We start from the raw sequence: 12,466 nt of genomic DNA, 5'->3' as shown, positions 1-12,466 counted from the left end.
CTGGGACACATTAACCAGAGGAGCATCCTCAAACATCAGACACACAAACGTGGACGTGTTGGTACAGTGCACAGACGGAGGGCACGCAGATGTTTACAGTTTCATTTTGGAGCAAGACAGTTTGAATCGGAAGGTTTTTCGAGGAGCAGGACAGCAGCTGGTTTTCATATTTGTCCCAACAATCTCAAGCGGAAGAATCCACGAGGAGAAAATATGACGCGTCCACTGTAAAACTACGACAACGTATCTGCTCTATTCGGTCTCGTCCACGTCTGAGACCAGGCCGCGTCCTCTCTGACCTCAGCCGCTGCTCTGTTCGCCTTCGACATCCAGTCAAACCGCAGCTGATGATGTGATCGTAATGTTGAAGAACTGTTATGATGAAACTTTGTCAGAATAACTGCATTCGTTCTGGAGTTCCGGCGGAATATTTGAGGTCGCAGTGACCTTGACCTTAGAACTGTAATCACCAAAATCATATCAGTTCATCCTTCAGTGGAAAAAATAAGAAATAATGAACAGCAGGACAGGACGTTTCGACAAATCCCCAAAAATGTCCAACGTTTTTTATTTCAGTTTTTGTTTTCAACAACTTCACTATTGTTTTCTTACATCCTCATCAGCTGTTCTCTTTTTGATCTAATAGAAAAGAAAAATACCGATGATTCGACGTCATGAACGTGCAGCTTTTTTTGTGTGAACTTCCTTGTGTGCGTTTCCTTTCATTCAGAATTCTTTTGTTCTTTTTTCCCGCCGATCTTCACGTGGAAACGTTGGATTCGTCGTCTCGCCGCATCAAAGAATCAACCCTCACTCAGGTTCTGTCGATCCAGCCCCGGCGACTGGGGCTTTGAACCGACGCCGTGGTCCCGACAAGCTGCCAGACGTGAAGCGGTTCAGAGTCCCGACCCAGAATGTAAAAACACACCGTGGTCCTGATGCCAAGACCAACACTGTTGCCGAGCAACCACGCATAACACACGGAGGGGGGATGGAGAAACCAGGTCTGATGAACCGGAACGAGCCAAGTGAGCACTTCTACACACACACACACACACACACACACACACACACACACACACACACACACACACACACACACACACACACACTTATAACAACAACCTACAACCGTTCAAGTTGAAAAGTTAAGTTTTTTCTCGACGGTGTGCTTTGGACGAGGAGATGTGACCAGAGTCCGGTGGAGTGATGCGTCCGTCCGTCTGTCAGTCTCTGTCAGTCTCTGTCAGTCTCTCTCAGTCTCTGTCAGTCTCTGTCAGTCTCTCAGTCTCTCAGTCTCTCTCAGTCTCTGTCAGTCTCTCAGTCTCTGTCAGTCTCTGTCAGTCTCTCAGTCTCTCTCAGTCTCTGTCAGTCTCTGTCAGTCTCTGTCAGTCTCTGTCAGTCTCTGTCAGTCTCTGTCAGTCTCTCTCAGTCTCTGTCAGTCTCTGTCAGTCTCTCAGTCTCTCTCAGTCTCTGTCAGTCTCTGTCAGTCTCTCAGTCTCTCAGTCTGTCAGTCTCTGTCAGTCTCTCTCAGTCTCTGTCAGTCTCTGTCAGTCTCTGTCAGTCTCTGTCAGTCTCTCTCAGTCTCTCTCAGTCTCTCTCAGTCTCTGTCAGTCTCTGTCAGTCTCTCTCAGTCTCTGTCAGTCTCTGTCAGTCTCTCAGTCTCTGTCAGTCTCTGTCAGTCTCTGTCAGTCTCTGTCAGTCTCTCAGTCTCTGTCAGTCTCTGTCAGTCTCTGTCAGTCTCTGTCAGTCTCTCAGTCTCTGTCAGTCTCTCTCAGTCTCTGTCAGTCTCTCTCAGTCTCTGTCAGTCTCTGTCAGTCTCTCAGTCTCTCTCAGTCTCTGTCAGTCTCTGTCAGTCTCTGTCAGTCTCTGTCAGTCTCTGTCAGTCTCTGTCAGTCTCTGTCAGTCTCTGTCAGTCTCTCAGTCTCTGTCAGTCTCTGTCAGTCTCTCTCAGTCTCTCTCAGTCTCTCTCAGTCTCTCTCAGTCTCTGTCAGTCTCTGTCAGTCTCTCAGTCTCTCAGTCTCTGTCAGTCTCTCTCAGTCTCTGTCAGTCTCTGTCAGTCTCTGTCAGTCTCTGTCAGTCTCTCAGTCTCTGTCAGTCTCTGTCAGTCTCTGTCAGTCTCTGTCAGTCTCTCTCAGTCTCTCTCAGTCTCTGTCAGTCTCTGTCAGTCTCTGTCAGTCTCTCAGTCTCTGTCAGTCTCTCTCAGTCTGTCAGTCTCTGTCAGTCTCTCTCAGTCTCTGTCAGTCTCTGTCAGTCTCTCTCAGTCTCTGTCAGTCTCTCTCAGTCTCTGTCAGTCTCTCTCAGTCTCTATCAGTCTCTGTCAGTCTCTGTCAGTCTCTCTCCGTCTCTGTCAGTCTCTGTCAGTCTCTCTCAGTCTCTGTCAGTCTCTGTCAGTCTCTCTCAGTCTCTGTCAGTCTCTGTCAGTCTCTCTCAGTCTCTGTCAGTCTCTCTCAGTCTCTCTCAGTCTCTGTCAGTCTCTCTCCGTCTCTGTCAGTCTCTGTCAGTCTCTCTCAGTCTCTGTCAGTCTCTCTCAGTCTCTCTCAGTCTCTGTCAGTCTCTGTCAGTCTCTCTCAGTCTCTGTCAGTCTCTGTCAGTCTCTCTCAGTCTCTCTCAGTCTCTGTCAGTCTCTGTCAGTCTCTCTCAGTCTCTGTCAGTCTCTCTCAGTCTCTCTCAGTCTCTCTCAGTCTCTGTCAGTCTCTGTCAGTCTCTCTCAGTCTCTGTCAGTCTCTCTCAGTCTCTCTCAGTCTCTCTCAGTCTCTGTCAGTCTCTGTCAGTCTCTCTCAGTCTCTGTCAGTCTCTCTCAGTCTCTCTCAGTCTCTCTCAGTCTCTGTCAGTCTCTCTCAGTCTCTCTCAGTCTCTGTCAGTCTCTCTCAGTCTCTCTCAGTCTCTCTCCGTCTCTGTCAGTCTCTGTCAGTCTCTGTCAGTCTCTCTCAGTCTCTGTCAGTCTCTCTCAGTCTCTCTCAGTCTCTGTCAGTCTCTGTCAGTCTCTGTCAGTCTCTCTCAGTCTCTCTCAGTCTCTGTCAGTCTCTCTCAGTCTCTCTCAGTCTCTGTCAGTCTCTCTCAGTCTCTGTCAGTCTCTCTCAGTCTCTCTCAGTCTCTGTCAGTCTCTGTCAGTCTCTCTCAGTCTCTGTCAGTCTCTCTCAGTCTCTGTCAGTCTCTCTCAGTCTCTCTCAGTCTCTGTCAGTCTCTCAGTCTCTGTCAGTCTCTCTCAGTCTCTCTCAGTCTCTCTCAGTCTCTCTCAGTCTCTCTCAGTCTCTCTCAGTCTCTCTCAGTCTCTCTCAGTCTCTGTCAGTCTCTCTCAGTCTCTGTCAGTCTCTCTCAGTCTCTCAGTCTCTCTCAGTCTCTGTCAGTCTCTCTCAGTCTCTGTCAGTCTCTCAGTCTCTCTCAGTCTCTGTCAGTCTCTCTCAGTCTCTGTCAGTCTCTGTCAGTCTCTGTCAGTCTCTCAGTCTCTGTCAGTCTCTCTCAGTCTCTGTCAGTCTCTGTCAGTCTCTGTCAGTCTCTCTCAGTCTCTCTCAGTCTCTGTCAGTCTCTGTCAGTCTCTCAGTCTCTCTCAGTCTCTCTCAGTCTCTGTCAGTCTCTCTCAGTCTCTCTCAGTCTCTCTCAGTCTCTCTCAGTCTCTGTCAGTCTCTCTCAGTCTCTGTCAGTCTCTGTCAGTCTCTCTCAGTCTCTCAGTCTCTCTCAGTCTCTGTCAGTCTCTCTCAGTCTCTGTCAGTCTCTGTCAGTCTCTCTCAGTCTCTCAGTCTCTCTCAGTCTCTCTCAGTCTCTCTCAGTCTCTCTCAGTCTCTCTCAGTCTCTCTCAGTCTCTGTCAGTCTCTGTCAGTCTCTCTCAGTCTCTCTCAGTCTCTCTCAGTCTCTGTCAGTCTCTCAGTCTCTCAGTCTCTCTCAGTCTCTGTCAGTCTCTCTCAGTCTCTGTCAGTCTCTGTCAGTCTCTCTCAGTCTCTCAGTCTCTCTCAGTCTCTCTCAGTCTCTCTCAGTCTCTCTCAGTCTCTCTCAGTCTCTCTCAGTCTCTGTCAGTCTCTGTCAGTCTCTCTCAGTCTCTCTCAGTCTCTCTCAGTCTCTGTCAGTCTCTGTCAGTCTCTGTCAGTCTCTCAGTCTCTCTCAGTCTCTGTCAGTCTCTCAGTCTCTCTCAGTCTCTGTCAGTCTCTCAGTCTCTCTCAGTCTCTCTCAGTCTCTCTCAGTCTCTCTCAGTCTCTGTCAGTCTCTGTCAGTCTCTGTCAGTCTCTCTCAGTCTCTGTCAGTCTCTGTCAGTCTCTCTCAGTCTCTCTCAGTCTCTCTCAGTCTCTCTCAGTCTCTGTCAGTCTCTGTCAGTCTCTCTCAGTCTCTCTCAGTCTCTGTCAGTCTCTGTCAGTCTCTCTCAGTCTCTCTCAGTCTCTCTCAGTCTCTCTCAGTCTCTCAGTCTCTCTCAGTCTCTCTCAGTCTCTGTCAGTCTCTCTCAGTCTCTGTCAGTCTCTCTCAGTCTCTGTCAGTCTCTGTCAGTCTCTCTCAGTCTCTGTCAGTCTCTCTCAGTCTCTCTCAGTCTCTGTCAGTCTCTGTCAGTCTCTGTCAGTCTCTGTCAGTCTCTCTCAGTCTCTGTCAGTCTCTCTCAGTCTCTGTCAGTCTCTCTCAGTCTCTCTCAGTCTCTGTCAGTCTCTCAGTCTCTGTCAGTCTCTCTCAGTCTCTCTCAGTCTCTCTCAGTCTCTCTCAGTCTCTCTCAGTCTCTCTCAGTCTCTCTCAGTCTCTCTCAGTCTCTGTCAGTCTCTCTCAGTCTCTGTCAGTCTCTCTCAGTCTCTCAGTCTCTCTCAGTCTCTGTCAGTCTCTCTCAGTCTCTGTCAGTCTCTCAGTCTCTCTCAGTCTCTGTCAGTCTCTCTCAGTCTCTGTCAGTCTCTGTCAGTCTCTGTCAGTCTCTCAGTCTCTGTCAGTCTCTCTCAGTCTCTGTCAGTCTCTGTCAGTCTCTGTCAGTCTCTCTCAGTCTCTCTCAGTCTCTGTCAGTCTCTGTCAGTCTCTCAGTCTCTCTCAGTCTCTCTCAGTCTCTGTCAGTCTCTCTCAGTCTCTCTCAGTCTCTCTCAGTCTCTCTCAGTCTCTGTCAGTCTCTCTCAGTCTCTGTCAGTCTCTGTCAGTCTCTCTCAGTCTCTCAGTCTCTCTCAGTCTCTGTCAGTCTCTCTCAGTCTCTGTCAGTCTCTGTCAGTCTCTCTCAGTCTCTCAGTCTCTCTCAGTCTCTCTCAGTCTCTCTCAGTCTCTCTCAGTCTCTCTCAGTCTCTGTCAGTCTCTGTCAGTCTCTCTCAGTCTCTCTCAGTCTCTCTCAGTCTCTGTCAGTCTCTCAGTCTCTCAGTCTCTCTCAGTCTCTGTCAGTCTCTCTCAGTCTCTGTCAGTCTCTGTCAGTCTCTCTCAGTCTCTCAGTCTCTCTCAGTCTCTCTCAGTCTCTCTCAGTCTCTCTCAGTCTCTCTCAGTCTCTCTCAGTCTCTCTCAGTCTCTGTCAGTCTCTGTCAGTCTCTCTCAGTCTCTCTCAGTCTCTCTCAGTCTCTGTCAGTCTCTGTCAGTCTCTGTCAGTCTCTCAGTCTCTCTCAGTCTCTGTCAGTCTCTCAGTCTCTCTCAGTCTCTGTCAGTCTCTCAGTCTCTCTCAGTCTCTCTCAGTCTCTCTCAGTCTCTCTCAGTCTCTGTCAGTCTCTGTCAGTCTCTCTCAGTCTCTGTCAGTCTCTGTCAGTCTCTCTCAGTCTCTCTCAGTCTCTCTCAGTCTCTCTCAGTCTCTGTCAGTCTCTGTCAGTCTCTCTCAGTCTCTGTCAGTCTCTGTCAGTCTCTCTCAGTCTCTCTCAGTCTCTCTCAGTCTCTCTCAGTCTCTGTCAGTCTCTGTCAGTCTCTCTCAGTCTCTCTCAGTCTCTGTCAGTCTCTGTCAGTCTCTCTCAGTCTCTCTCAGTCTCTCTCAGTCTCTCTCAGTCTCTCAGTCTCTCTCAGTCTCTCTCAGTCTCTGTCAGTCTCTCTCAGTCTCTGTCAGTCTCTCTCAGTCTCTGTCAGTCTCTGTCAGTCTCTCTCAGTCTCTGTCAGTCTCTGTCAGTCTCTCTCAGTCTCTGTCAGTCTCTGTCAGTCTCTGTCAGTCTCTCTCAGTCTCTGTCAGTCTCTGTCAGTCTCTCTCAGTCTCTCTCAGTCTCTCTCAGTCTCTGTCAGTCTCTGTCAGTCTCTCTCAGTCTCTCTCAGTCTCTCTCAGTCTCTGTCAGTCTCTCTCAGTCTCTCTCAGTCTCTGTCAGTCTCTCTCAGTCTCTCAGTCTCTCTCTGTCAGTCTCTGTCAGTCTCTGTCAGTCTCTCTCAGTCTCTGTCAGTCTCTCAGTCTCTCAGTCTCTCAGTCTCTGTCAGTCTCTCTCAGTCTCTGTCAGTCTCTGTCAGTCTCTGTCAGTCTCTCTCAGTCTCTCTCAGTCTCTGTCAGTCTCTCTCAGTCTCTCTCAGTCTCTGTCAGTCTCTGTCAGTCTCTCAGTCTCTCTCAGTCTCTCTCAGTCTCTGTCAGTCTCTCTCAGTCTCTGTCAGTCTCTGTCAGTCTCGTTCAGTCTTTGACTACAGTGCTAAAGTAAAGCATCTCAAATATATCATATGTTTATTTCCCCACAGACCGGTTGTCTGTTAGAATCTCATCGTTTCATTTTCCTCTTCAAATGTCAAACTGTTGAGTTACAACACTTGTTTGTTCTTTTTAATCTACCTTTTAATTTGATTTTCCGTCTGCGCTGAAGATGCACGTGTTGTTGTTGTTGTTGTTGTTGTTGTTGTTGTGTCTGTTCTGATGCGTGCCACAACAGGAAGTTCTTTTGCCCAGAGAGTTGCCTTCATGTGGCTTCGGTGGAAACTGATGGAAGGAGTCGGACGCAGCGTCTCTGAAGTGAGTTATGTTTTCTTTCTTTTTTTTAATTGTATTGTTTGATTATGTGAACTGTCGTCCGAATGTAAACACATGGCAGCTGTGCAGCTCGCTCAGCAAACGCTGGCTGGGAAAAGAAGCCAAATGCCAAACACATGAGGGTGACCAGCTGAGAGGCTCGGTGCTGGATGGATGGAGCGATGTGGAGACGGGTCTGTCTCTGATCTGGCAGATGACACCCGCCTGCTGATTAATGAAGTAAGAACACAAGGAAATTACAAGAAGAGGCATCAGTATTTCAATTTCAAACAAAGGCCCCGGATGGATCCTGAACCTCTGCGAGAGGAGGAGGGAAAAGAATCAGAGCAACGTTCACAGGGAAATGTCCCAGATCCATTTCAACAATGTTTAATATCCTGACACACCCTGCGCTCCTGTATACGAGCCGGTTACACACACACACACACACACACACACACACACACACACAGTTTACACTAAGACGGAGACAGTGGGAAAAAGAGAAGTAGAGCGGATCACAGTGAGCGTAGAGGAGAGAGAACAGAGGGAATATGTGCAAAAAGAAAAGAAGTCGGCAATCGTCGAAAGAGGAGACCGTCGTCTCCATGGTTACCATTATTGCACAAAACTTTTTGAAGGCCTGAGAGATGTTTCCGGAATATGAACTTAACCCTTAGAAACGACACGAGATCCACCGCCCCAAACTTCTCACTGAGGCCGTCAGGGACCCAATGAGTTCCTGGCGCTGACTCACCGAACACAGCTTCTCATCAGCATCGCGATAAATACGTCGCAAAAAAGAAAACGATGCCATGAAACGGTTCCGTCAGGAGACTGTGGTGGAGAGTGAGTAGCTCGAGTTGATTACGATGAAGCGTCCGAATTCCTCTTCAGCGCGAGGAGAAAAAGGATCTTGCTCCGAAATTCTCCCATGATTCATTAGCTGCCGCTTCAGGCGTCCAGGTCAGCTAGTGCAGCCGCCGCAGCTCTCTGAGTCGGAGGGAAAATCTTTCGAATGTAGCCGCTGGTCGAGAAACGACTCGAGTCAACGTGACTGAGGACACGTGGGAAAAGACACGAAGGACGGAGGAGAGTCGGTGTTCTGAAATACTGATGTTTCACTGATGTGCAGAAGAAACAATAAACAGTGATTCTGTTGGGAGGTGGAGGAGGAATGTGTGTGTGTGTGTGTGTGTGTGTGTGTGTGTGTGTGTGTGTGTGTGTGTGTGTGTGTGTGTGTGTGTGTGTGTGTGTGTGTGTGTCTGTGTGTGTCTGTGTGTGTGTGTGTGTGTGTGTCTGTGTGTGTCTGTGTGTGTGTGTGTGTGTGTGTCTGTGTGTGTGTGTGTGTCTGTGTGTGTGTGTGTCTGTGTGTGTGTGTGTCTGTGTGTGTGTGTGTGTGTGTGTGTGTGTGTCTGTGTGTGTGTGTGTGTGTGTCTGTGTGTGTGTGTGTGTGTGTGTGTGTGTGTGTGTGTCTGTGTGTGTGTGTGTGTGTGTGTGTGTTGAGGGGCGTCTGGAGGAAAAGCTGGGGTGAGATCTGGTCTTAAAAAAAATTAGCCTTGACCTGTGGGTGAGTTATGGGGTCCCATGTGGTGGGGAGGTGTGTGTGTGTGTGTGTGTGTGTGTGTGTGTGTGTGTGTGTGTGTGTGTGTGTGTGTGTGTGTGTGTGTGTGTGTGTGTGTGTGTGTGTGTGTGTGTGTGTGTGTGTGTGTGTGTGTGTGTGTGTGTGTGTGTGTGTGTGTGTGTGTGTGTAACGAGGGGCCTGTTCATCATCTGTAGTGGTAAACGTGTGCACACACACACACACACACACGCACACACATGCAGAAACAGACACACACACTGTTCAAACCACGTGCAACACAAACAGAAGGAACCCGACAAAACATGAGCATCACATCTGTACTAGTCGAGTTGATGAACTCAGATACCTAATGACTAGACTTGTTGAGCGTTTTTAAAGAAACATCAGTGTATCACACACACACACACACACACACACTCGCGATATGTGTGTGTGTGGAGGGAGTTGACAGTCGGTTGAGTTCTGAGGGTAAATGCATTTTTCTTCTGGCACTGAACCACAAGTGAGTCAGCGACGATCTGACGCAGAAGAAACAAACGATTTAAAACAACATTTCGTATTAACTCACATGAAGATAATTGAAGAACTCCCTCTTGGGCACAGAGTTCTCTGGAACTCGCTGCGGAATCTCTTTAATACAACAATTCACGGCCAAAAATTAGAACCCCAAAGTTCCCCTGGCGCGACACTCTGAAGAGAGAAGGATTTGTTTCGTTTGTTGCTCTTAATACGAGAAAAGATCTTTTGAGGATTCGTGTTTACTTGGAAGTTGGACAAAGTCCCGGAGGAGCGTTTTAAAAGTAATTTAAAGACGTCTCCCGGAGATCGCAGAGAGGGAAGGACGTGGGGAGGGGGAGAGAGGGAGTAGGAGGAGGGGAGGAGGAGGAGGAGGAGGAGGAGGGGAGGAGGAGGAGGAGGGAGAGAGGGAGGAGGGAGAGGAGGAGAGAGGGAGGAGGGAGAGAGAGGAGGGGAGGAGGAGAGGGAGAGAGGGAGGAGGAGAGGGAGAGAGGGAGGAAGAGGAGGGGAGGAGGAGGGGAGGAGGGGAGGAGGAGGAGGAGGGAGAGGAGGAGGAGGAGGAGGAGGGAGAGGAGGGGAGAGAGAGGAGGGGAGGAGGAGAGAGGGAGGAGGAGGAGGGAGAGAGGGAGGAGGGGAGGGAGAGGAGGAGGAGGAGGAGGGAGGAGGGGAGGAGGAGGGGAGGAGGAGGAGGAGGGGAGAAGGGAGGAGGAGAGAGAGAGAGAGGAGGAGGGAGAGGAGGGAGAGGAGGGAGGACGGGAGGAGGAGAGAGGGAGGAGGGGAGGAGGAGGGGAGAAAGAGGAGGAGAGAGAGGAGGAGGAGAGGAGGAGAGAGAGGAGGAGGAGAGGAGGAGAGGAGGGGAAGGAGACTTGTGACTTTGTGATGTCACACACGACCTGAATGTGATTGGCTCCGTGCGGAAGGGTCAGAGTTCAAAGATGACTGATGTCCTCCAGGGTGAAGAGCTATGTTGTTGTGGACACACACACACACACACACACACACACACACACACACACACACACACACACACACACACACACAGTCTGCTCACAGCGTTCTTAAAATAGAAGCGTAAGTTCTTCAGTTTATATGTGATGTGTTTTTTTGTTCGTCATGTTACGTCAGCGGTTGAAAAAGAGACTGACTACATTCTCCTCTGATTCCTCTTCCTGTCCGCCCCTCGTCCACCGTCCGTCTCAATCTCTTCTCTCTTTGTTCCTCTGGGTCTTTTTCTTTCTTTCTCCCCCTCAGCTCTCGGATTTAACTCATTCTGCAGAACGCCCTCCTCTACCCCCTCTCTCCCTGCTGTGTGTGTGTGTGTGTGTGTGTGTGTGTGTGTGTGTGTGTGTGTGTGTGTGTTTAGGCCCGAGCCAGAGCGAAGATTAAAAGACTCTAAAGAAACATAATCTCTTAAATCTATTGACATGAACTCTTTCGCACACAGCGCGCTTCTCTGTCTTCCTGAGGAGATACAAACATCTGGGCCACGCACACACACACACACACACACACGCACGCACGCGCGCGCACACAACCCTGCACAAAAGCTCAGATGTCTGTGTACATTTTCTTTTCTTTTTTTCAAACAAAAGATGAAAAACATCTGGCTCCTCCAACACACTCGGAGAGACCGTCCACATCTGTGTGTACTGGGAGGCTGATGAACCTTAATCCTCGCCTGATGTTGAACTATGCGAACAATGTCCACGACGACGTCGGGCGTCCACATGTGGATCACATGTATAAAGAAACAGAAACAATAATAATAATCTGACCCGGGCGTCTTGTTTGTGTTTGTCTCTCGTCTCACATCACACGCCGGGGAATCAACAGGAGGAAGTCGACCTACGTTGCTTTTGTGTTTTCGACGTGGTGGAAACATCCAACGCCGCGGCGACGCCTGCGCTCAGACTCTGGTCGGAGTTAGTTCATCGTCACGCTGCGCCTGAAACACAAGAGGAGGAAAGACGACGTTGGTTCCTGCAGACGAAATGAGATGACGATGGCACGAATGAAATGAACAAACGTCAAAGGCAAACCGCACAAAAATCAAGAATTAATCTTCATCCTCTTATCCATAACCACCACAACTCTGCAATTTTTTTCAACCATCATCTACTTCAAAATCCAAACCACCTGCAAATCTGCTGGTGCGTTCGCGCAAAATAGTTTTTTTCGTCTATTCATTATTGTACATTTTGCTATATTCTATGATATTTCTTCCTCTGTTCCTGATGTCCTGACTCTTGCTGCTGCGTCTGACAAGAACATTTCCTCCAGTGTTGCACGTTAGTCTTATCTTATCTTGTGCAATGTTCCCCCCAAAAAACAGATCATTTGTTCAAAGAACATTTAAAGATGATGATGATGATGCTCTTCGTCTTCGTCTTCGTGTGATTTGTCCAACAGCAAACAGGCGGTAGGAATCTGTGAGAGTACACTTGGGGAATCGAACGCACGGCTGCGTCTCGTCCTGGACGTCAATTGAATCGTACAGTGAGAACCACTGAGGAACCCTTCATTCACAATCTATCCCTCTCGTCCTGGTTTTTTCATATTTTATTTTAGCAGCTGAGAGGAAACAAATAAAAGAGTCGATCTCCTTTTCTTTCTCTCCTCGTCCATCTCGTCCTCTGTTGCTTCTGTCTCGGAGACAGATGAAGAGACGTCAGTGTCTCGGCCTGTACGGCCTCTCTTCATCTCTTCATCACTTCATTTCAGTCTGTCTCCTGTTCTCTTTTCTCGGTCTTTTTCTCGTAGTTCCCTGTGGTGAGAGTGACACGACGAGGAGGAAGAGGAGGAGGAAGAGGAGAGCGGCTCTGGGTTTGTAATCACTCGTTCTCTCCATGGTCTTCCCCTCGATTAGCCCTGCTGTCAACACCACTTCAACTGAGCCTGCACACACACACACACACACACACACACACACACACACACACACACACACACACACACACACACACACACACACACACCTCTTCCTCTTTCAAAACACAGATGCATCTTTTTTGCACCGCCGCCATCTTTCACTCCCAGTATATCTGCAGTGTGCTTGTGTGTGTGTGTGTGTGTGTGTGTGTGTGTGTGTGTGTGCGTGCGTGCGTGCGTGCGTGCGTGCGTGCGTGCGTGCGTGTGTGTGTTCTTTAAAACAAACTGTCTTTGTAGAGCGGAATCTACACAATCACTTCCATGTCCTCCTCCAGCGTATTCCACAGGACTTCTGCGTTGCAAGTAAACGCTTCATTTTTTACAGTGTAAGTCACTTTGGAAGCTGCACAACAACTTGAATGTAAATGTCAGCAAAGCACAAACGAACCCAACAGTCCTTGGATCCAGTCGAGCCGCCCCGAATTGCACACACACTCATAGTTCTGCCGAATTTTTGTTCACCAAAAACGAGGAACTATATTACCAAGACAATTGGTGAAAAAGAAAAAAAAATTCAGTTAATTAACTAACTAACTAACTGACTATCTAACTAAGTGACTGACTGACTAACTAGTTAATTAACTGTCAAACTGACTGAC

At 48.9% G+C, this 12,466-nt stretch overlaps 1 protein-coding gene across 8 annotated transcripts in view; it reads right to left on the bottom strand.

Annotated features, from left to right (window-relative positions):
- The window catches only part of ripor3 (RIPOR family member 3), a 38,895-nt gene that overhangs the window by 13,537 nt on the left and 12,892 nt on the right, over positions 1-12,466 (bottom strand). For 3 of the 8 annotated variants that reach the window (XM_035631982.2, XM_035631981.2, XM_035631980.2), the window contains exon 2: positions 10,789-10,884. The exons of 1 other annotated variant lie outside the window; for it this stretch is intronic. Coding sequence is in view for 4 of the 7 variants with exons in the window: in XM_035631976.2 (XP_035487869.2) it covers positions 6,665-6,792 (128 nt within the window). In the remaining 3 variants the exon portion in view is untranslated. Of the gene's footprint in view, positions 1-6,664; positions 7,067-10,714; positions 10,885-12,466 lie in introns of all 8 variants that reach the window. 4 more of the 8 variants (XM_035631978.2, XM_035631977.2, XM_035631976.2 and 1 more) reach the window with 3 other exon arrangements.

This window comes from Scophthalmus maximus, chromosome 6 (assembly GCF_022379125.1).
Source record: "Scophthalmus maximus strain ysfricsl-2021 chromosome 6, ASM2237912v1, whole genome shotgun sequence".
Taxonomy (NCBI): Eukaryota; Metazoa; Chordata; class Actinopteri; order Pleuronectiformes; family Scophthalmidae; genus Scophthalmus; species Scophthalmus maximus.
Note: the sequence above shows the minus strand (reverse complement) of the source record. Positions and strands in the feature narration are given on the sequence as shown.